Source organism: Strongylocentrotus purpuratus, unplaced genomic scaffold, assembly GCF_000002235.5.
Source record: "Strongylocentrotus purpuratus isolate Spur 01 unplaced genomic scaffold, Spur_5.0 spur5_scaffold_2, whole genome shotgun sequence".
NCBI classification, from domain to species: domain Eukaryota; kingdom Metazoa; phylum Echinodermata; class Echinoidea; order Camarodonta; family Strongylocentrotidae; genus Strongylocentrotus; species Strongylocentrotus purpuratus.
Window position 1 is genome coordinate 13057885 of NW_022145605.1, and position 23797 is coordinate 13081681.

At 37.7% G+C, this 23797-nt stretch overlaps 2 protein-coding genes across 2 annotated transcripts; one reads left to right on the top strand and one right to left on the bottom strand.

Moving 5' to 3' along the window:
• Positions 1-558: 558 nt before the first annotated feature.
• Positions 559-10225, bottom strand: LOC762500 (prostaglandin reductase 1). Its single transcript, XM_003723527.3, has 9 exons — positions 10024-10225; positions 9560-9605; positions 9152-9208; positions 7128-7289; positions 5889-6006; positions 4149-4304; positions 3528-3633; positions 2545-2663; positions 559-1650 (listed from the first exon to the last, which is right to left on the bottom strand). The coding sequence occupies exons 1-9, from the start codon at positions 10130-10132 to the stop codon at positions 1540-1542; spliced, it is 984 nt and encodes a 327-aa protein (XP_003723575.1). The 5' UTR covers positions 10133-10225; the 3' UTR covers positions 559-1539.
• Positions 10226-14302: 4077 nt separating this feature from the next.
• On the top strand, positions 14303-20834 carry LOC589330 (prostaglandin reductase 1). The gene is made up of 9 exons (XM_788974.5): positions 14303-14575; positions 15383-15428; positions 15757-15813; positions 16741-16902; positions 17699-17816; positions 18291-18446; positions 18902-19007; positions 19674-19792; positions 20646-20834. The coding sequence occupies exons 1-9, from the start codon at positions 14467-14469 to the stop codon at positions 20754-20756; spliced, it is 984 nt and encodes a 327-aa protein (XP_794067.2). The 5' UTR covers positions 14303-14466; the 3' UTR covers positions 20757-20834.
• The last annotated feature ends 2963 nt before the right edge of the window (positions 20835-23797 follow it).

Below are 23797 nucleotides of genomic sequence, written 5' to 3' on the forward strand. Positions count from 1 at the left end.
AAGGAAAGGCCTAGAATAACTATAGAAATAAAGGTAGAAAGAAATTTGTTTACTTTGAAGAAACTCATATGCGTATTGTATAATCTATTTCTCCTTCTCCACCCCTCTCTCTCCCTCTCTCTCTCTCTCTCTCTCTCTCTCATTCATCCTGTTCTCTACCTCGTTTTCTTTTTCTCTCACCTCTCTCTCTCTCTCTTTCCCTCTTGTTATTTTAATTTAAATTTAATGTACCCTTCCATACAACCACCATTCACATTAAACATAATGTATTGCTCATAAGCAATAAATAATTAAACAAATATCATATATGAAATAATAATACGTATAAGGAAAAAATACAAGTATTTTTGTTTTTACACAATTTACCATTTCTTGAATATGATTATATCATCATCATGACTCCAGATATGAGTTGTTTTTAATTGTTGCACAACATATTCTTACCAAATTTTCTGCTAAGTAGAATGACTACCTAGAGGCCTATAATCAAATAAAGTATTTCTTGATCAATTATGATAAACTTTATATAGTAGACACATGAAATACGACTTAATCGTATCAATTTTGATTCAATTCAATTCAGTTTTATTTCGTCCAATAATGACATTGTGGAAATTCATTGTGGCATTTTACATATTACGTTTTACATTAAAATCATGTGTAACAAGACATCAAAAGCATGACATTGAAATAGGAAATAAATAATGCTAAATATATTACTCATTGCGGATATAGTATCGAAACGTCGTGATCGTTTAGATCCCTTGTTGATCATACATTGTGAGACAAACGAATGTCACTAGCGATGTTATTTTCGATAAGAAATGAATACATTCAAAAATGTGAATTCTTTTGTGCGCTTCGCGGGTTTCCGATTGCTTTTATATTTCAAAGGTGTAAAGATTAAAAGAGACAAGTCAATTTCGTTTGGCATACAATGTACGATAACAATATATATATATATATATATTTATAATTTTTCTGAGACGGAGGAGATTTAAAAATAGACTAGACACAAAATTAAATGAAATCCGTTGGCAAGGTAATGAGGTAGTGTTTTTTTTAGTGTTGAGTCTTCATACCTATATATATTTACTCCCGGCGGAGACATTTCCAAAATTTTACAAAAATGGAGGATAGCGAGTAGTCTAAAGTTTTCTTCTTGACGCCCCCATCGGTGAAGCGTCAGTATTGCTTCTGAGCTAACTAGCTGTGTGAGTACCGAAACCGATTAGTGAAAATCAAATCATCCACTGAAGGAAAAAGTTGAAAGGTGGTGACTTCTACTTACTCTATCAGTTGGAAACTATGAGAAGAGAAACACCATCGACACACTAAGTATAAAATGAGTTAGTTGGAAAACCTTTTGATGCTAACCTTCTACTTTCAACAAATCGCATATTTGTTTTGGACATTACGTCAAGAAAGAAATGATAATACACTAATCATTGGTGTTGTGATTTCTTGAAAAAAAAGAGTCCTTTTCTGTATGGTATTGGCCTAACCACTCTCCAGGGGGAGGGGGGGGGGGAAGGTAAGTTAGACTTTGACGACAGCCTTTCCTGTGTTAGCGCCAGTAAAGAGTTCAGTGAAGGCTTTGAACATGTTTTCGAACCCGTCCGTCTTGTGCTCTCGAACCTTGATCTTACCCTGTCGCAATTAAGAATGAAAAGTAAGAAGAAATTGTTATTTTCCACTATCGCCGAAAATATAGTTTTGTCGCTATTGGGTAAACATATGGGGCGCCACCGTGACGTGTTGTGGCAGTAGAGAACGTTACAGTCATCTGATCAAACACCATGGCCAAGGCCATGTTCAAGTTAGATAACATCAATATTTCGCACATCAAAAGAGCACTGGATTCATACTAGCGATGTGTCATATATCACATCCAGCTTGAATATTGCCCTCAAAAGTGGAATGTATTCGCTCCCTGTCAACAGTTTTTTATCCAGAAGCGGCGACAAAGCACTACTTTATGCGATATTGCGAAATCGATATAATCAAATTTGTCTTGACTGGTGAATTTGAAAACATATTATGTTTACATAAAGACATCTAGAATCACTGGCTGCCGACTTAATCATTCAGTTTATCCTAGCTTATATACATCGAGTGTATTTACCCCACATTTTAGAATAGACTATACCTGATATCTACCATGGAAAATATTCATAAAGGAAGGCCTTCATAATATCGACGGTATTCTCTGTGTCAAGACATTCTAAATGGAAGCTGAATTGTTCATCCGAAAAGCTCATATTTCATTTTTTTTTTAATCCTTTTTGCATTTGACCAATACATTTTGTGATATTATTTGTGACAGTTATCACTTTACTTGTTCGTATTATTACATAATCATTGTAATTAACTATCATTGACCATGGGAATAGTAAACAAATGCAATCATTTTGATCTCAGGTGATGACACAGTGAAGTCCATTACCAGTCAGTGGTACATTGGTGATCTCAAGTGTAATACTTGGATTTTTATTTTGACCAATTAAGATAATTAACTTAAGAAAGTTTTATTTCCTGTCTCACCTCTTTGACCCACCCTGCCAGGGCACTGATGGCTTCGGCCCAGCGTGGTTGGTATCTGTTAACAATGAAACCTTCCATCTTCAGCTGACTGAACACCATCTTACCATAGATAGCTGATACTATGGAACAAGATCAAATAAGGGTTTGTGTAGGGTAATCGGGGAGGGCCGGATTTTACATATTGCGTTATAGGAACTTATCGATAAGACCCCGCCCCCCTCAAAAAAAGCCCTAATTAAAAGGCAATGGTCCATGGAACACTACCCCGGTCCACGTACTACCGCATCGGGCGACTACCCGTAATATAATAACCTCGGACCAGTTAACCCGAAAACTACCAGCGGAATATCACCCTCTGAACAATATACCCTCTAATGAATCTACTCAAATTTCCATCAGATATTAAGTGCTTTTCTATGGTAGCCCTGAAGGGACATCGCGAATAGACGAAATCGCGAATTATTCACGAAGAAATTGGCGACGTCGTGAATTTTATCGCCAATTATTTAAGACGAAATTCACGATATCGTCAATTTCGTCGTGAATAATTGGCGATTAAATTCACGACGTCGCCAATTTCGTCGTGAATAATTCCCGATTTCGTCCATTCGCGATGTTCCCTTCAGGGCCACCATACTTTTCCGAGGGTGCATGCAGTTGTCAAGGGAATGAAACTCAGGGGTTTAGTTGTCTTAATAGTTATGGAAAATTTGAAAAAAGTAACAAGTTTAGACTGGGTGGGATCAATACTGTGCTTCTAAAGGTCACTTTGCCTGCCATCTGGTAATGAACAAGCTATAGGAAGATACTTGACATGATTCAATTTAAGCTGATTTCAGACAGTCAATATTAGATAACGTAGGGTCTATAAATACATATTTAGATAATAATTAAATAACTGGACCTATCTCAGCAGGCACGGTGAAGATTTCTAGCTTGTTTATGGTTTACTTAGTCCGGGTAGCATTGTTTGTTCAACTCACGTTTCTCAGGTACTTTCAAGTTGTACCCTGAAATGGCTCCACAGCATGCGATGCGACCAAATAAGTTCATGTTTAGGACAGCAGCTGTGGCAAACTCACCACCAACCTGAATGAAAATTAGACACAGGGGGGAATTTTGAATAAGTTTTCGACTCCTGTTTTTTCCCCTTATTTCCATCGCAAATATCCATTTCTATCCACCCCTCTCTCTCCTGTTGTAATTCGTGTGGTCAGCAGCTCTTTATTCGGGAAAAACATTTAAGGCGAATATGCCGAAAAGTTGAACAGGATACTAAAAAATCACTTTTCTGACAAAGTATGTTCACCTGATAATATTATCTACACATATTAATACCAAAGGGAGTAAATCGCACCCCTCCCATATTCAAGTATTCTAATATCTTAGTCATACTGCCGAACCGATCTATTCTTAGCCATCCTTTGTAATGTAAGTTTTTGATCAATGTGCTGTAGGTCTGACATTGGTCTTGGAGCTGTGAATGAGATATAAAGTTTCATTATTGTGTCTCTGGTATTTATTTTCTCTCTGCCGCTTTACTTATTCACTTTAGCGAATTCTTAATTTTGTCTGTCGGAAAAGAAATCAATTCATTGCCTTACGTTGTCAAAGTAGACATCGATACCTTCTGGAGCGAGTTCTTTGAGCTTGGCATCAAGGTTCTTTGTTGTCTTGTAGTTGAAGACTTCATCAAAGCCTAGTTCCTTCAGGTACTCACACTTCTCTTCGCTTCCTGCAGATCCGATCACTCGACATCCCTAATGAATACAAAATGATTGAGACACTGCTGAATGCAAAACATAAACAGACATTTTTCACCCTTTAGATTCGAAATTAATCCTTATAGTAATTTATGTAGGCCTATGCTTGGCGATTTCCACAATATACTTTTCTACATTTAATCCTTAATAATATTTGAAGTGCTTTTTAATAATGATCAAATCATAATCACAATTTTTTTAGAGTGAAGAACATTCAATTGAAATATTTCTTGTTAATTATCTATCCTACAATATTTTCCGACGGAACCAGAAGCATCCGCTCTCCTAGATGGTGTATTCTAACAGAGTGCACCTAATTATGATCTGATAGATATCTGTTTAGTGGTATGTTAGACCTTACTAGTAGCCATTGCTCCCCTTGCCTCTCCTGGTTTTGGGTCATTATGTATAACAGAGTGGACTTACCTTGACATTAGCAATCTAGCCTACAACGTTCTCGAGCAAAAGAGCAGGCTTACTATGATCTATACGGAGTGAGTCAAAAAAAAGTTTACACCTAGAAAATTGCTAATTATTTTATAAATCGTCTATGAACAGTAAATTATTATACATCTTATGAAAGAGTGTTTTATCCCGAATCATTCAGTATCATTTTTGTGTGGTATGTGTTCACGCTTGGGTGAACAGGAGGCATTGTTGCGAGTGTGCAAAAATCGACTTGCGCCTAAGTTGTCTTTGTGATGTTTTAATAAAACAATTGGGATTTGGGTATTAATTCGGTCTTTGCAGATCCAAATAACACCCCTAACAAAATTAATCATGCCACACATATCAAATATCGAATATCAAATATCATGGAACATTTGTGCGCGTGTGTGTGACTTTGCCCTTTGCAAAAAACATATGCAATGCATTTCATTTGATACATTCAATCCATTCTCTCACTCCACTAATCCCAACATAATACATACTGAAAGCATCACTTTGGCGCAAGTCGATTTTTGCACTCTCGCAAACAATATCACCTGTTCATCCAAGCGTGAACACATACCACACAAAAATGGTACCAAATAATTTTGGATAAAACACTCTTTCACCAGATGTATAATAATTTACTGTTCATAGATGATTTTAAAAATAATGAGCAATTTTCTAGGTGTAAACTTTTTTTGACTCACACGGTATGCAATCTGATATACGACGTTCCCGACAGGGACTGAATCTTTAGCCATGAGGTTCAACGAGAAGTCGCTCTCGGAAAGGGCATGGTGGTATCCAAGTTGAAAAACGTAGATCGAATCTTCCCTTCAGCGCTCCCAGCACCAAAGGCATACAGCCTTTCGAACCAAAGGCAGTCTCTTTGGGCTTTAAATATTTCAGATATGAAGAAGCACTTTGTAATCACCCTGATCCTACCAATCTGTCATAATACAACGTTCCCGACGTCTTTACTGGCTTGGAATCACAAAGATCGCATTGGGCTACAACCAGCAAGAAAGTGGATTTATCTTGCTCTATCTGTCCTACAACGTTTCCAAGGTTAAAGGCATACAGCCTCTCTCAGTGGAAGCTTCTCTTGGCCCGGACTATTACAGGTACGAAGAAGCATTTTGTACTAACCTTGATCTTAGCAATCTGTCCTACAACGTTCCCGACGGCACCGGCAGCTCCACTCACCAGGACAGTCTCTCCCGCCTTGGGAGTACAGATATCCAGAAGACCGAAGTAAGCTGTCACACTACATGGAGAGAAAGTCCATAAATAGGAAGAGCCAAGGAAATTTGGTATTGGCCTTTTTCACATCATCATAATTTATTTTACACCTGTATTGGAAACTGTAGTCAAGAGGAGCACAATAAATTTGCTTCATGGACCTCTAGGAAGAACAAAGTCATTATAATATATCAATGGTTCTGAATAGAGCAATCCAGGCGATTGTTAATTTGAACATTTGTTCATATGAATGTATATATATTTATGCGGAAATTAAAACTAACCAACAAACCAGGTCCTGTCTTGTTAAGAGTTGCGATTGATTCGAGGAGATCCCAAGTACAAAGATGTAGCCAGGGGCGGCGATTCCTTTTCATGGCCGGGAGGGGGCGAAAAGCGAGGAACGAGGGAGCATAGAGAACGAGAGGGGCGAAGTTGACAAAAGTGACTATCCCCCTCACAGGTTTTTGAAGTTTTGTTGACGGATTTTCTACAAATTTACTTGTAAAATTTGAAGGATATTATGCGAGGGAGCGTAGCGACCGAGCGAAAGATTTGTGCATTTTTTGAAGTCTAAACTCTTCATTCTTGGGCCCTCCAGAGCCTATACATTTATGTTGGCACATTTTTTGAACCCCCCCCCCCCCCTCCCCTCTCGTCCCCCGGGATCGCCGTCCCCGGATGTAGCATTCTTCTTTAGAATAGACATGTAGCAAAAACAATTGTGACACGGGCCCTGTGTCATGATGAAGAGTTGCAATTTGATCCGAAGAGATCGCAATTCCTTCAATCAATAATCAAAACTAAATAATATCCCAACTCTTAAGGCCTTTAATGTAAAGAGTTTGGATTAATATCAATTACACGATAATGTACAGTCGTTGGAAGACGGACCATGAACAAAATAAAAACGATTTACATGGATAATCATGCAGATACTTATTACTTTATTCATATTATTTTTTAAAAACAAGTATACAGAGGGCTTTAAATATATATATATATATATATATTTCTGTGTGATTTTGAGGTAATCGAAAGCCTGATTAATTTTTGTTAATTCATCATTGTTCGTGTCAACTTGTCAATATCATCAGAATAAATGACGCAATATAATATGTTAACCGCTCCAACCCTTGCACTTACCCAGGCATCCCGATAGACCCGATGGCGTAAGATCTAGGCACACCTTCAGGAAGTGGCATCTTAAGGAGTTCTTTTCCATCACTGACAGTATGCGTCGTCCATCCAGAACTGGGAATCGTCCAGGTCCCGACCGGGAAATTTTCGTTACGACTTTCAATGACTCTTTGGTTAAACAAAAAAAAGAAGGAAGGAGTAATGTATACGTCAGTTTAAAAAAGAGGAGTAATGGCATAATGTCTGATAAATCACCACTTTATGGGCCAATTCAATTTTACTCAATACGTTGCCGTCATAAAGCTTTCAGAAGGGAATGTCTGTTTTGCAGAGAGGGGGATAGAGAGAGAGAGAGAGACGAAAAAACATTCCGAGTATTGAATGCTATGATTATTAGCTTATCATCCTCTTCAAAGCCATTACAAATTATGTTTGCTTTCTGTTCCATATACAGAAAGCAATTGAATAGAACATGTTCATTGTTAACCCCACCTTGATAAATCTGGAAAAAGAGACCTTATTCAGATTTCTATAGGTGCACGACTACCACATGCATGCCTTGATCATCCAAACAGCATAGAGCATGACGAAGCATATTTGCGAATAAGTTTGAGAATGTCGTAGTAAAGGTTATCATTCGAGAGCAAAGGTACACTACAGGCCAGTTCAAAGACCGGCATGACAATTAAGCCAAGTTTTACACCATGACAAAGCATATACATGTATCTCAATCGAGCCAAAAATCTGCAATTCCACCCAAAAGCCGCGGATGATTTTTTTTGAAAATGTCATAATAATATTCGGCTTTTATATAGCGCTTAAATACATCAACGATGAGTCTAAGCGCTTTACAGATATATTATTACCCTAGCTATCCGATTCAGGCTTACCCGCACACAATGACCACATCGCCTCTAGTAAAGGTTAACATTCGAGAATAGAAGTAGCCTACACTACAGGTCAGTTTAAAGACTGGCATGACAAGTCAGCCTAGCTCTACGCCATGACAAGGCATATCTCGAAAATTTGCAATTCGGCCCACAAGCCGCGTATGATTTTTTTCTTCTTCAGATTAATAAAGCGTTTTAAGTACGTAACGCATATCAAATATTAGCCCAGGTCAATTTCGTGATTCGCCGCCTTGATAGGCCTACATAATTTGATGAGATGTTCAACATGATCGGGAGAGAGATTGACATGTAAACAAATAAAGAGATTAATAGACATAGAAAGAGAACGTAAGTTTTTATTAACGTGGGGAAAAGAGAAAAGAAGACAGAAAGAGAAAAAGGGTAATAAAGGGTGGAAGGGTGGGAGCGTGGGAGAGAACGATAGATAGATTGAAAGGGGGAGAAAGAAAGTTATAGAAAGGGAGAAAAGGCAGAGGGGAGACATTGAAACAAGGAAAGATAGAGAGAGAGAGAGAGAGAGGGGTAAGATAGGAGAGAAACGGTAGCAGAGAGAGTACCAACAACGTAAAATGGAGAGAGAGAGAGAGAGAGAGAGAGGAGATAGAGAAATAGAGAGAGAGAGAGAGGGGGGGGGGGAGGTGCTGGGGTAAGTGTACATTGAGGTCAAAATTTCGAGATGTTCATTTAAAGGCACACTGTCCTACTTGTAGCTACTTGCTCCCTCTATATAGAAAACTGCCCCAATCGGTGCCTGTTGGTCCCCCATGATCCTCTTTTTCTTATGTTAAATGAGAGCTGAGTTAATGAGATAGCCACCTGTCACAGTGACCTCGCTGGCTCGCTGGGTGGTCTAATCCCTTCTTGCTAAAGTAGTAAAACCTGCCTTTAACATTTAACATTTTCAGGCAGTATGTGACGCTTATCATTCTCTAAATGTCCATACATAAATACCTTTGCTATATAATTTGGATCTCTTTACAAAGCCCTAAGGTGTGCTCGCGTATTAAGTTAGTTTTATCGTAAAAACACATCAGATATTGATAATCGTCGCATGTCGCCTTAACACAGTTTAGATTCATTGTCCATTTAAACTTTGAATAATTGTTATCATCGACTTACTTTGCGACCTGTTGTCCAATCATCACTGTTTCAGTTTTTAGACGGGCGCTGTAAGGTCTGTTTGATACGAGAAAATGACGTCACAATCATAAACGTATAGATATATCACAATAAGTACCACTCCGGTAAACTTAACAATTTAAAAACACATAACCCAAAACAAAGACTACAGCATTAACCTTTACAACAAAGAGCAAATACTTGACACAATTTCATCTTAATAACTAAACTGTTCCGTTTTACTAGTTATGATAATATTTAGAACAATTGTCATCATAACGATATTTTCTTTTGTTAACTGAAACATTTTACAAAGTTCAAGAAAAGCTTGAAGCATTTTTTAAGATTCTTTTCTTTATATTACAATTTGTTACAATATCTAAGAGGAAGGCAATTGGTCAACAATACCTCATGTACGGATCCACAGAGAGATATTCAGCTTCCAATAAAACCTCTGTGTCGGGGGAGAGAAAGGGAAAGGGTAAAGGGGGAGAGATGGGAATAGGGAGAGAGAGGGGAAGAGGGAGAGAGAGAGAGGGGGATATAGGGAGAGAGAGAGAGCGAGAGAGAGAGATAGAGGTAAGTGAGTGAGAGAGAGAGAGAGAGACGGAGAGAGGGAGTGAGAAATTAAAGTAAAATGTAGACAAAAGCTAGTTATTTTTCTACCATTCAAGATTGCGTATTTAGGACATGAAAAGAAAACTCTACCAAATAAACAAGCTCTGCTGTTAAGATAAATTTGTAAGGTAACAATTGTCGACAAACAGCGTGAAACACTAAAATATTGACATTCATTTTTAACACATGACAATCTGTAAAATTCTTCACGAGCTCTTGCTGGCCAAGAAAAGAAGAAGCTGGCAATATCTTACCTCCGTCTTTGAGTGTCGGAATATCAAACTCCTCCAGTCGCATATCGGTTATCTTTGGAAAACCATTGAACTGCTTGGCGAAGATCCATCTCTTTCCTTTGCGTGGCATCTTGAAGTTGATTATGATTTGATGAAGGAAGGAATATGTAGCACTGGTCACCCGATGGTCAGTGGTTGGTTACTGGACAGCGTGTGAGGTCAGCTCCGACTACCGGTGTTTTATATCTTCCTTTTTGTTTAAAGAGCGAGTGAACAGAAATCGTGACTCAACAAACTCCCAATCAGATCTAGAGAGTTCGGAATCCAAAGTCTACTTAAACGAAGATATCGCCTCATCCACACAAGAGAAACACACACACACACACACACACGAACACACACACAAGAGCAATATCCTTTTCAGGGCTAAGGCGATGTTCTTCCAAACAGACATAAAAATATGGAAAAAGCATACAAATTATTCATAACCTTTACCAGAACTCGACCTTCTCCTGAGTCGCATATTACGAGATGTATAGTTATAACGAAATAGGAAACAAACTGTTCATGCATCACTGTGGAGTTTGTCACAACCTAGCTGTTGCTACGCCTATTATGACTTGCATTTTTATGATAAGTTGGCTTTATTGATGCCTTGGATTAAGTTATATATATTCAACATATTGCATTTTAATTGTTATATGTGTATTATTATTAATGTATCTATCCATTGTATCGATTCTGAATGTAAAAGAATATGCGATTCGGCCGATAAACCGTTTTAGATAAATAAATAAATATATCATGGACATTTACTCAAAGATGTTTTCTAGGCCGTAAAGACGGTGAATAAGAGAATGTGCCTAAAAGAATAGGAAAATCTCCACATGTCTCCGAATAGGTATCTATTTTGTTATGAATTGAAATCAATGTAAACTATCCTGGAACAAAAAGATCCATTGATAATTCATCTGCTAATTAAAGTATTACAGATGTAGCCTTATCCCAAAGGAAATATGGCCCTATTTTCCGCTCTAAAGGAGGGTATAGTAATATATTTGGTCATGGACGATGTCTCTAAACTGTTCGCAATTAGTGCAATAAGTATAAATGCCATCGGATGTAAACTTGCTCGCAAAACAAATATATATGCACAATCTCCACTCCCTGGGGAGCTGTCCAGCCAGGATCCATTTCAGACTCTCATAATGATGATGAGAGAACTTACTGTAGCTTTCGCATCTTACAAAATACCCACTACACCTAGATGGAGAGAGTGAATGTAGGTAAAGGATCTTGCTTATACATAGTGAATGCTATAATCGCACAATAATATTACTTGATTTGAAGGAAATTGAGAAGAAAAAAAGAAAGAAACGCACTTTACCCCACAACCCCCTTCCGCCAATGGAAGTTACATGTACATCCGTTGAAAGTATCTTCGCTACTGCGTTGGATGTCCCCCATACCCCCCCCCCCCCCCTTCCCTCCCCGAAGCTGATATCCAGCTACGCCAATGATGACCTACCTCACCTGCTCTCTAAAAGGTTACCTGGGCAAACTATTGTGCCTTCTTTCATGATCACACGCCCGTAATGTCTTTGCATGGACACGTATACCTCCAAATTCAACATGTAATGTTACTGTATACTACATTGAAGTAACAATGGGATGTTTAACATTCCACTTGGCTTTGAAGTTCCATGCTCCGAGCCGCTCTTCCACTGCGGGGAATTTCGGAGGCCAGGCACAAGTTTCTCATATTAAATATTAAATTACCGGCAAAATTTCAGTGTAAAAAATTATAAAATCCACCGACCCACCCAAGCAACCGTAAAATCGTAATACTTGGCTGGGTCGTAAATCTAAACATCCAAACCCAGCCTTTTGGTCTTATATGCAGGGGCGGCGATCGGGGGGAGGAACACACACAACCCTCCCCCATCCCTCCTGAGGGTCCAAGAGTGCATTGTTTATGCAAAAAAAGCTTCTCGCTCGGTCGCTACGCTCCTCGCATAATTTCCTTTAAAATGTACTAGTAAATATTGTAGAAACTCTATATTCCGTTGATATCACGCAAGCACAGTTTACACTGCATGTTTTCAAGATGTATAGTTATAGAAATTCAATTCAATTCAATTCAATTTTATTTCGCAATATAACAATCAAAATATACAAAGTCAATAGAAATAGGTCAGTGCTACAAAACCGTATAATTATTTCGTTTGCTCTTTTGAGGAGTCCCTTCCTGCCTGGTCATAGTGCACTTCCATCACCTCCGCTCCTCTCGTTCATTATGCTCCCTTGTCCCTCGCATCACGCCCCCCCCCCCCCCCCCCATAAAAAGAGATCGTCGCTCCTGGTCTCATGGTTAGATTTAGTGAATGCCTTTTGGTTTTTACTTTTCTCCATTGATACTCTATCACTCTTTTGCAAATTTTTTCCTCAAGATTCTCGGCCGTCAACATCACTTTTCTTGCTGCTCTGTGCGATCCGACATATTCGTATAATAAATAATCTTAACTTGTACTTTATGAATGACGTGTTATTTTGCTGATTGTTCGCCTACTCTTGTTATTAATTTAATGTATACAAGTTTATATACCAAACAATTGTCAGCACAACCATTTCTACTGTTTCTACATCCTTGATTACCAAATGAGCTTTTACATATGCGTGCTATATGAGTGGAGGGTTGATTTTTTTTTAAGGTAAAGGCCAGTTGTGGTCATGCGATTGCATTGTGAAAGAAACGTTGTGAAATCGATCAGAAAAGGTTGATCATCTAGCATATTGGTGTTAACTGTAAGGTTCTGGAATCATCAAAATGATAAAAATTTAGCCCAGTCTTGGTAAAGTAACAATCTCTGTACACAGAAAGATGTACATGGGACTACACGATATCTATCCAGGCCGGGTAAATATGCTAATTTACCAAATACACTGTCGCTCATAAAGGTGGAATATTTTTTTTTTTTAATCCCAATTTATGGAATTATTTTAAAAATAATTTAAAAATAATAGATCTAGATAATCGTATACATTCTCAGATTTTATTGAATAATAATTTACCAATGTGTGTTTTGCGTGACTGCTAAAGCATGTGTATGCTACTATGCTTATCAACTAGGGGACCTATGCCCTTTAGTCATAAATGACAATAATGAGGATTAATGCCCCACAAAAGGGCACTAATATAGCACATCGAGACGGTTTTGATCCTGGGGCTTTACAGTTACGGGGCCATTGCTTTGTCAGTGAACCATGACTGTACGCAGCGGGGGCTAGGGTAGGGGGCAGTTTCCATAAATAAAATAAAAAACAGAAAATGCAATAAATTTTCAATATTTATTGCATTTTACCCCGGTCCCCAACATAAAAAAAAATCCTCTGGACGGCCATGCATTATGGCTCAATGCATGGGTACACAAAAGATTTTTTATGCTGGTGACCTGGGTAAAATGCAATAAATTATTGAAAATTTATTGCATTTTTTTTTTTTAATTTATTTATGAAAACTAGCCCCTACCCTAGCCCCCGCTGCGTACAGTCATGGTTCACTGACAAGGCAATGTCCTCGTAACTGTAAGGCCCCAGGATCAAAACCGTCTCGATGTGCTATATTAGTGCCCTTTTGTGGGGCATTAATCCTCATTACTGTCATTTATGACTTGAGGGCGTAGGACCCCTAGTTAATAAGCATAGTAGCATACACATGCTTTATCAGTCCCGCAAAACACACATTGGCAAATTATTATTCAATAAAATCTGAGAATGTATACTATTATCTAGATCTATTGTTTTTAAATAATTTTCAAAATAATTCCATAAATTGGGGTAAAACTAAAATATTCCACCTTTATGAGCGACAGTGTATATCAATTAGTAGGCGGTTTCCCGGCAAAGTTTGTATCATCACGTACTAGTCAAAACATATTACTTCACATGACTGGTAAGAAGCTTCCATTTCATTTTTTGAGAGGGGGGCGTTTCCAAAACTGATCTATACCTTTAAAGATCAAACCTTCTCGATCAAAGCGGCAGAACACCTAATTCGTCGCCTTGACGAATTCAATGTCTAGTTTTACATCTTGCATGCGACTCATGATCAGGAGAAGGTCAAGGTCTAGCTGGTAAAGGTTGCGAATAATTTGTTTGCTTTCTCCGTGATTTTATGTCTGTTTGGAAGAACATCGCGTTAGAATGTGTATGTGTGTGTGTGTTTCTCTTGTGCGAATGAGGCGATATCTCTGTTTACATATCAAGTAGACTTTAGGACCCCGAATTGTTGAGTTATGAGCTGCGCTCTACTATATCCAGTCACTGGATCACTCGCTCAAAAAGGAACACATAATACACTGGTATTCGGAGCTGATCTCACACACTGTCCAGTAACCAACCAATGACCATCTGGTGACCAGTGCTACATATTCCTCCTTTCATTAAATCATAATCAGCTTCAAGATGCCTCGCAAAGGAAAGAGATGGATCTTCGCCAAGCACTTCGATGGTTTTCCCAAGATAAGCGATATGAGACTGGAGGAGTTTGATATTCCGACACTCAAAGACGGAGGTAAGACAGACAATGCCAGCTTCTTCTTCTTTTTTTGCCAGTAAAAGCTCATGAAGCATTTTACAGAAATGATATTGCAACACAAAATGTTATATATTTGGAATGATACTCAATACTTGATTGTTTCACAATGTTTGTCGACAAGGGCTACCATACAAATTAACCACAACAGAGGGGCGTTTCACAAAACTTGTCATCGGTGAATGACAGTTGTTGTTATAAGCTAGTAAAATCCTGACCTACTTCTGATTGGTTATCAACAGATTTGTCACTGATTTTTGTCATTTGTCATTGAAAAGGGGCTTTGTGAAACGGGGCCCATGTGAGCTTGTTTATGTGGTAGAGTTTTAATGGTGTTCGATACTTGAGACCATATTTGCATCTTCATATCAAAGGCCTTAAGTTATAATAACATGCCCGGTGTAGTTGTCTAACTGCATTATATCCAGATCAGTTATACCGGAAGGAGAGACTCAATGACTACATTGATTCAGTTCTCTTTTCGCCTTTTGGGCACGGGTGACGCCAAATATTTAACAATGTTAATAATACCCCCAAAAGCCTGAATGCCCTGAATAAGAATAAGCAATCTTGATTTGTAGAAAAATAACTAGCTTTTTATCTCACTCACTCTCTCTCTCTGTCTCTCTCTTACTCTCTCTCTCTCTTACTCTCTCTCTCTCTCTCTCTCTCTCTATCTCTCTCTCTTTCTCTCTCTATCTCTCTCTCCCTCCCTCCATCCCCGTCTCTCTCCCTCTCTCTCCCTCTCTCCTCTCTCCCTTTACCCTTTTACTCCCCCCGACACAGAGGTTTTATTGGAAGCTGAATATCTCTCTGTGGATCCGTACATGAGGTATATATTCCCGACCAATTGCCTTCCTCTTAGATATTGTAACACATTTAAATTCAAAGACAAAATTATTTTAAAATGCTTCAAGCTTTTTTCTTTTTTTTTACTTTTAAAGATGTTTTAGTGAACTAAAGAAATTTGTATTATGATAGTTCCAATTATTATCATGAGTTTTAGTAACAATAATTAAGATGAAATAGTGTCAAGTATTTGCTTCTTGTTGATGTTAATGATGTAGTCTTTATTTTTGTTTTCGTGTTTACCGGAGTGGTACCTATTGTGATGTTTATTATATACCTTTATTCTTACGTCATTTTCTCGAATCAAACAGACCTTACAGCGCCCGTCTACAAACGGAAACTGTGATGATTGGACAACAGGTCGCAAAGTAAGTCGATGATAAGAATTATTCAAAGACTAAATGGGCAATTCATGTAGGGGTGACATGCGAGGTTTATCAATATCTGATGTGTTTCTACTATAAAACTAAATGAATACACGAGCAAAGCATGGGGCTTTGTAAAGAGATCCAAAAATGCAGAGGTAACGTATGTGTACATTTTGAAATGATAAGCCTCACAGTCATGTTGTTTTAAAATTTCCCTTAATATCTCAATCCTTTGACCCCAGTGTTCACCTATAATACCCCTGCTGCCCTGCACCTACTCTCTTTCTTTCTATCTCCCTCCCTCTCCTCTCTATTACTTTCTGTATTTACATTTCATTCTCTCCCGCTCCCGCTCGTCATGTTGTATATCACTAAGGCGAACCACGAAATTTACCTTGGCTAATATTAGATATACTGTACTTAAAACGCTATATTGATCTAAAGAAGAAAAATATCGTCCACGGCTTTCAGATGTGTGGCTTGGTTGATATGCCTCGTCATGGTATAACCTACCTTTGAACATGCCTGTAGTGTACTTTGCTCTCGATTGATAACCTTTACCACGACATTTTCCGCGTTTCCATTCGCAAATATGCTTCGTCATGCTATAGTTGTTTGCATGATCAGGAAATGCACGTGGTAGTGACGTATACTAGAAATCTGAATTCTAGAAGTCTCTTTTCTTGATATTTATTAAGGTGGGATTAACAATGAACATGTTTTATTGAATTGCTTTCTTGATCTGGAATAGAAAGCAAAAATATGTTTTTGAAGACGATGATCAGCTAATAATAATAGCATTCAACACTCTGTATGTCTTTTCGTCTCTCGAACAGGCCCAGTAAAGTGTTGATTTATCCATTTACTCCTCGTTTTGCTGACGTATACATTACTCCTTTCTTTTCTTTTTTTTCTTTTTTACCAAAGAGTCATTGAAAGTCGTAACGAAAATTTCCCGGTCGGGACCTGGACGCTTGTCAGTTCAGGATGGACGACGCATACTGTCAGTGATGGAAAAGGACTCATCAAGATGCCACTCCCTGAGGGCGTGCCTAGATCTTACGCCATCGGGTCTATCGGGATGCCTGGGTAAGTGCGAGGGTTGAAGTGGTTATAATATTATATTGCGTCATTTATTCTGATGATATTAACAAGTTGACATAAACCACGATAAATTAACAAAAACATATTATACAACGGATTCAGGCTTTTGATTACCTCAAATATCAGACAGAAAACTAGATGTATATTTAATTTTAGAGCCCTCTGCTGTGCTGTATTTTCATATTCATAAATTAATAACAATCTGCATGATTACCCACGTAAGTAATTTTCATTTTGTCTGTCTTCTAAAGAGTCTCGTTTGATTGAGTCAATAATTTCGACTGCAAACTATCGTGTGATTGATATTTATCAGAACTCATGACATCATAGGCCTTACGACATGGGAGATTATTCAGTTTCGACTATTGATTGTACTAATTGCGATCACTTCGGATCAAATTGGAACTCTTTATGATACAGAGCCCGTGTCACAACATTAGTGCTGTGCCACATTTCTACTCTAAAATAGAATGTTAAGTCTATACTTGGGATCGATCGCAACTCTTAACGAGACAGGACGTGGTTTGTTTTAATTTCCACATAAAGATATATACATTCATATGAACATCAACAAAAATGTTGATTAATGATCGCCTGGATTGCTCTTTCAAAACCATTGATCTATTATAATGGATTTATTCTTCCTAGAGGTCCATGTAGCAACTTTGTTGTGCTTTACTAGAGTTTCCAATACAGATGTAAGATAAATTATGATGATGTGAAAAGGACCAATACCACATTTCTTTGGTTCTTCCTATTTATGGACCTTCCCTCCATGTAGTGTGACAGCTTACTTCGGTCTTCTGGATATCTGTACTCCCAAGGCGGGAGAGACTGTCCTGGTGAGTGGAGCTGCCGGTGCCGTCGGGAACGTTGTAGGACAGATTGCAAAGATCAAGGTTAGTACAAACTGCTTCTTCGTACCTGAAATAGTCCGGGCCAAGAGATGCTTCCGTTAAGAGAACCTGTGTGCCTTTGCTCTTGGGAACGTCGTAGGACAGAGAGTAGATCAAGACAAATCCACACTGTTGCTTGGTGTAGGCCTATGTCATCTGTGTTATCCACAGCCAATAAAGACTGCCGTGAGAGGCGGATCTGCTGATGTTGTCGGGAACGTTGATTAGCACAGATTACTAGGATCAGGGTCAGTACAAAGTGCTTTGATCTTTATATCTGACACATTAAAAGCCAAAAGGGACTGCCTTTAGTTCGAAAGGCCTTTGATGCTGAAACGCTGAAGGAGAGTTCAGATCTACGTATTATCCACAAACATACATACATTATTGTAAAGGATTAAATTAACCAAAAAGGATGAACAAATTTTTGTTTATGTTTTGTATTCAGCAGTGTCTCAATCATTTTGTATTCATTAGGGATGTCGAGTGATCGGATCTGCAGGAACCGAAGAGAAGTGTGAGTACCTGAAGGAACTAGGCTTTGATGAAGTCTTCAACTACAAGACAACAAAGAACCTTGATGCCAAGCTCAAAGAACTCGCTCCAGAAGGTATCGATGTCTACTTTGACAACGTAAGGCAACCAATTGACTTATTTTCCTACAGACAAAATTAAGAATCCTCTGACTTAAATAAGTAAAGCGGCAGAGAGAAAACAAATACCGTTAGAGATACAAACTGAAACTTTATACCTCATTCACACCTCCAAAAATAATGTCGATCAAGAACTTATGTTACCAACTTAAGGTCAGTTTGGTAGTATGACTGATGTATTAGAATACAAGAATAGGGGAAGGGTTCGATTAATTACCGCCCTCTAGTATTTTTAGGTCGGCATACTTTGTCAGAAAATGTGAGTTTTTAGTATCCTGTTCAAATTTTCGGCATCCCAAGTAACGAGCCGACGACGACGACACGAATCACAATAGGGGAGAGGGAGGGATAGAAACGGATCTTTGGGAAATAAGGAAAAAACAGGAGTCTAAAACTTATTCAAAATGATGTATGCTGTGTCTAATGTTCATTCAGGTTGGTGGTGAGTTTGCCACGACTGCTGTTCTCAACATGAAATTATTTGGTCGCATCTCATGCTGTGGAGCCATTTCAGGGTACAACTTGAAAGAACCTGAGAAACGTGAGTTAAACAAACAATGCTACCCTGACTTAGCAAGCCATATACAAGCTCTAGACCTTCACTGCGCCTATAAAGATGGGTCAATTTATTTAATTATTGTCTAAATATGTATTTAGTAGACCCTACGTTATCTAATTCGCTGTCTAGAGCCAGTTAAAATTGATCGAATCATGGCAAGTATCTTAACTAGCGTGCTCATTACCAGATTTCAGGCAAACTGACCTTTAGATGCACAGTATTGATCCTCACCCAGGCTAAACTTTGTGTCTTTGTATGATTTGTTGTAACTATTAAGACAAGTACACCCCGTGGAGTTTCATTCCCTTCAGAACTTACTGCACCTTTGGACAACTACAATCCTCGGAAAAGCACCTATACAATTTTAGCCCCGACTTATCAGATGGGGATTGGAGTAGATTCATCAGAGGGTCACTGTTCAAGGTGTAGTATATCCAGGGTAGTTTTCGGGTCAATTGGCCTTGTGAGTAGTTGTCCGAGGTTATTCCCCTGAAGGTAGTTGTCCGATGCGGTTGTGGCCAAGGGGTAGTCGTCCATGGATCATCGCCTTTTAGTCGGGGGAATTTATTTTGGGTGGGTAGTCGTCTCGATAAGTCTCCAGCCCTATCCGATTATTCTACACAATCCCTATTTGATCTTGTTCCATAGTATCAGCCATCTATGGCAAGATGGTGTTCAGTCAACTGAAGATGGAAGGATTCATTGTTACCAGATACCAACCACGCTGGGCCGAAGCCATTACTGCCCTGGCAGGGTGGGTCAAAGAGGTGAGAAATAAAACAACATTTTGTTTAATTCATTAACTTTGTCAACGTAATAATCCAAGACAAGTAACACTTAAGATCACCAATGTATACCGCTGACTGGTAATGTACTCCACTGTGTCAACAACTTAAATCACAATGATTGCATGTGTTTACTATTACTATGGTCAATGATTGTGTAATAATGCGAACAAATATAGTGATCATTGTAGTCATGATGGGGATACTGATATCAAGAAATGTTTTGGTAAAAACTAAAGAGGATGAGAAGATATAAGCCGTAATGATTGCCTTTTTCGGAGATGTAGATTGCCTTGAACCAGAGAAAACCGTCGATATGAAGGATATCCTTCATAAATAGTATCCATTGTAGAAATCAAGTACTAATAGTCTATTCGACAATTTAGGGCAAATACACTCGATGTCTATGATTAAATCGGCAGCCGATGGTTCTACATTATCTTTATGTAAACACAATATGTTTTCAAATTCATCAGCCAATACATAAAATTATATTGATTTCGCAATATCGCACAAAGTATAGTGGTTTGTCGCCGCTTCTGGATAAAAACTGTTGACAGGGAGCGAATACATTCCACTTTTGAGGGCAATGTTCAAGCTGGATGTGATATATGACACATCGTTAGTTTGAATCCAGTGCTCTTTTAATGTGCGAAATATTGATGTTATCTAACTTGAACATTAATTGCCCACATGCTTGATCAGTGGACTGTAACTTTCTCTATTTCCACAATTACATATATACTTTGCCCCTTGTCCTCATTGACAAAGTGCTACTTTCGGCGATAGTGGAAAATAACAATTTCTTCTTACTTTTCATTCTTAATTGCGACAGGGTAAGATCAAGGTTCGAGAGCACAAGACGGACGGGTTCGAGAACATGTTCAAAGCCTTCACTGAACTCTTTACTGGCGCTAACACAGGAAAGGCTGTCGTCAAAGTCTAACTTATTCCCCATCCCCCTCCCCCTTGAGAGTGGTAGGCCTATACCATATAGTATAGTATTAATGATTGCTTTGAGAGAAATAGTTGTTTTTATACGCTCAAGGGAAGGTTAAAATTGTGCTATTGCCCCGAGGCGTGCCGAGGGCAATAGCCCAATTGTAACCTTCCCGAGAGCGTATAAAACAACTATTTCTCGAATATTAAAGCAGTCATTAATACTTTTATATGCCGAAAACAAAAGAGTCAACTAATGACACCACCTTGGCCTTTCTCTAGTTTATCTGCACGGTTGTTTCTTATGAGTGTATCTTTGAGAGTAGACTAGATCTAGATTCTAGTCTAAGCAAGATATTTTTACAATTTTAGGGGTGGGCCGGCCCTGTGGGGAATAGAGAGAAGAACCTGCACTTTCATATGACACCTCACTTATTGAGTATCACCTTCAGGATCACAACAGATAATTGAATTGAAAAAAAAAACTTGACTTTTTTTGCATGGTCGCGCAATGCACGTAGACTGCATAGAGACTGCATTGCGTGTAATCTCTATGGGAAGAATACAGCACACAACATCGGGTGCGCGATCAGACACCCTGACAACTAGATCTATTTTCGTCTACGTCCTTTGTTCTTGTTTGTTTTATTTCCACTTTTTCATATCAATACAAAGAAACATACAAATGAATATAATGAATAACATGTAAGTTTGACAAAGTTTGTTTCTAGTTTAAATAAAAGTTTCATACTGTTACAAAAGGAAAAAGCAGGAGACCACATGTCGTAAGCGTAAATGCTTGAACATGACCGTGGCCTCTGCCGAGTTAACAAAATAAAAGAACAACCCATGCAACTGCATTGTATTCAATGTTAAATAAGATATAAGTGAAGTGATAAAAAAGTGAGCATGGCTGATTTAATTTTGAGTGAAAATAACAAAACAAATTTAGTGAAATATTTCGTGTTGAGAAGTGCATTTGTGCAAGGTGCAAAAAATTTAGCTTGGTGGAACAAAAAGAGACTAATACCGTGATATTTAATTGTGTGTTGGTTTCAGTTTCGGGTGATAATATTAAAATGTATGCAGGTCCATTTCTGTTGACAAAGACAGAACAATTCAAGACATAACAAATTAGATAATTTTTAAATTTCTATGTAAGATCTAGTAAACTATACTGAGTTAACAAATATGCTTTCATATAAGCTTTAAAAGAATAAAGGGAGGTCCTAGTTTTAATATGGTTCGGTAAGTTATTCCAAATATCTGGTCCATGGTGTCTAATTGATCGTAGGGCTAAACTAAGTTTGGGATTATTAAGATGGTAATCATGAGCATGTCGAGTTAAATATGAGTGTACGTTTACATTTAATAAATAAAAGTTTAAGAAAGATGCTGGAAGAGTTTTGGAAGTGTACTTATACATAAAAATGGCAGTTTGGAGCGTATGTATATCATAAACCTTTAATGTTTTTAATTGACTAAATAACGGGTTCGAATTTGCAAGATAGTTAGAGTGTGTACAAATACGAATTGCTCTCTTCTGCAAAAGAAATATTGAGTTTATTTTAGTTTTACTACAGTTTGCCCATATAATATTACAATATGTTATATATGGTAAAATTAAAGTATTATAAAGCATAAACAAAGATCTATCATTTATCAAACATTTCATTTTATACAAAATACCAATATTCCGGGATATCAAAATATTTATGTTATGAATGTGTTCGTTCCAAGACAAATTTGAGTCAATAATAACTCCTAAAAATTTCGTTGATTGTTTTTCTACCAGGGATAAACCATCTATAAACAAATTACATTGTGGTTGGTCTTGGGAGTTAATAGTTCTAAAACGGATAAAATTAGTTTTACTTATATTTAAGGATAATTTATTACATTTAAACCATATTGAAATATTACACAAATCATGATTTACAGTATCAACGAGTGTATCAATATTTTTGTGTGAGTAAAGTATATTTGTATCGTCGGCAAAAAGAATGTAAGTTAGAATATTTGATGATTTTATTATATCATTTACATAAATCAAAAATAAGAGCGGGCCTAAGATGGAGCCTTGAGGAACTCCACATGTGAGGTTCAATTTTGAGGAACTATTAGAATGATAATAAACATACTGTGTTCTATTTTTAAGATAGTCCTCAAACCAGGATAGAGCAAGGCCTCTGATACCATAGTGTTCTAGTTTATGAAGTAAGATTGTATGATCAATGGTATCAAAGGCCTTACTCAGATCCATAAAAACACCTATAACATGCTTCTTATTTGCGAGAGATTCAATTATTTTATCACAAAGTTTAATTAAAGCAAAATCAGTTGAATGATTTTTCCTAAATCCAAACTGGTTAGGAATCAAAATATCGTGCTCATTCAAAAAAGAAATCAATCTTTTATATACCAATTTCTCAAAAACCTTTGAAATACTTGATAATAATGATATGGGACGATAATTTTGAAGTTTAGATGGGTCATCTTTTTTATGAATCGGTATAACCTTAGCAATTTTTAATAAGTTAGGACAGGAACGTCTATGCTGGTACTCCATTTTTAGCAACTAAAGCGAACATGTTTATGGATAATTTCACGTACCTTTTTTGTTGTTCTTGCTGTCAGCGAGTCTTGCATTTGATAAGTTGAAATCTTGGGACAGTTTCTTTAGCCATTTTTGCTTGTTTGGAATTGTCTTGTCTTGTATGAAAATACCGACCAATTCTTCGCACACGTACGGTATCCTCGATCACTCAAACCATTTTTTAACTTGTAAACCTATGGGGTAACCATGGAGACTGAACTATTTTCCCGGTAACCATGGTTACTGGGATTTTAGAACTGTTTTAACCATGGTTACTGGGAATTTTACAGAAATAGTTAAAGTTTATGAATGCAATTTCGACCAATCAGATGGCTGGATTTCTTAAGTGAGGTATATAAAAAAGGTTACTTTTCTTTCTCAAGAAATCACAACACCGATGATTTGACTATTATCGTTTCTTTCTTGACGCAATCTCGAAAACAAATATCCGA

Excerpts from the sequence above, each read along its gene's own strand:
- LOC762500 (XM_003723527.3), bottom strand. The coding sequence starts at position 10,132 with ATGCCACGCAAAGGAAAGAGATGGATCTTCGCCAAGCAGTTCAATGGT. Across the intron at positions 9,606-10,023 it reads TCCGACACTCAAAGACGGAG|AGGTTTTATTGGAAGCTGAA; the intron begins GTAAGATATTGC and ends CCCCCGACACAG. Across the intron at positions 1,651-2,544 it reads TGGCAGGGTGGGTCAAAGAG|GGTAAGATCAAGGTTCGAGA; the intron begins GTGAGACAGGAA and ends TAATTGCGACAG.
- LOC589330 (XM_788974.5), top strand. The coding sequence starts at position 14,467 with ATGCCTCGCAAAGGAAAGAGATGGATCTTCGCCAAGCACTTCGATGGT. Across the intron at positions 15,429-15,756 it reads TCTGTGGATCCGTACATGAG|ACCTTACAGCGCCCGTCTAC; the intron begins GTATATATTCCC and ends CGAATCAAACAG. Across the intron at positions 15,814-16,740 it reads ATTGGACAACAGGTCGCAAA|AGTCATTGAAAGTCGTAACG; the intron begins GTAAGTCGATGA and ends TTTTTACCAAAG.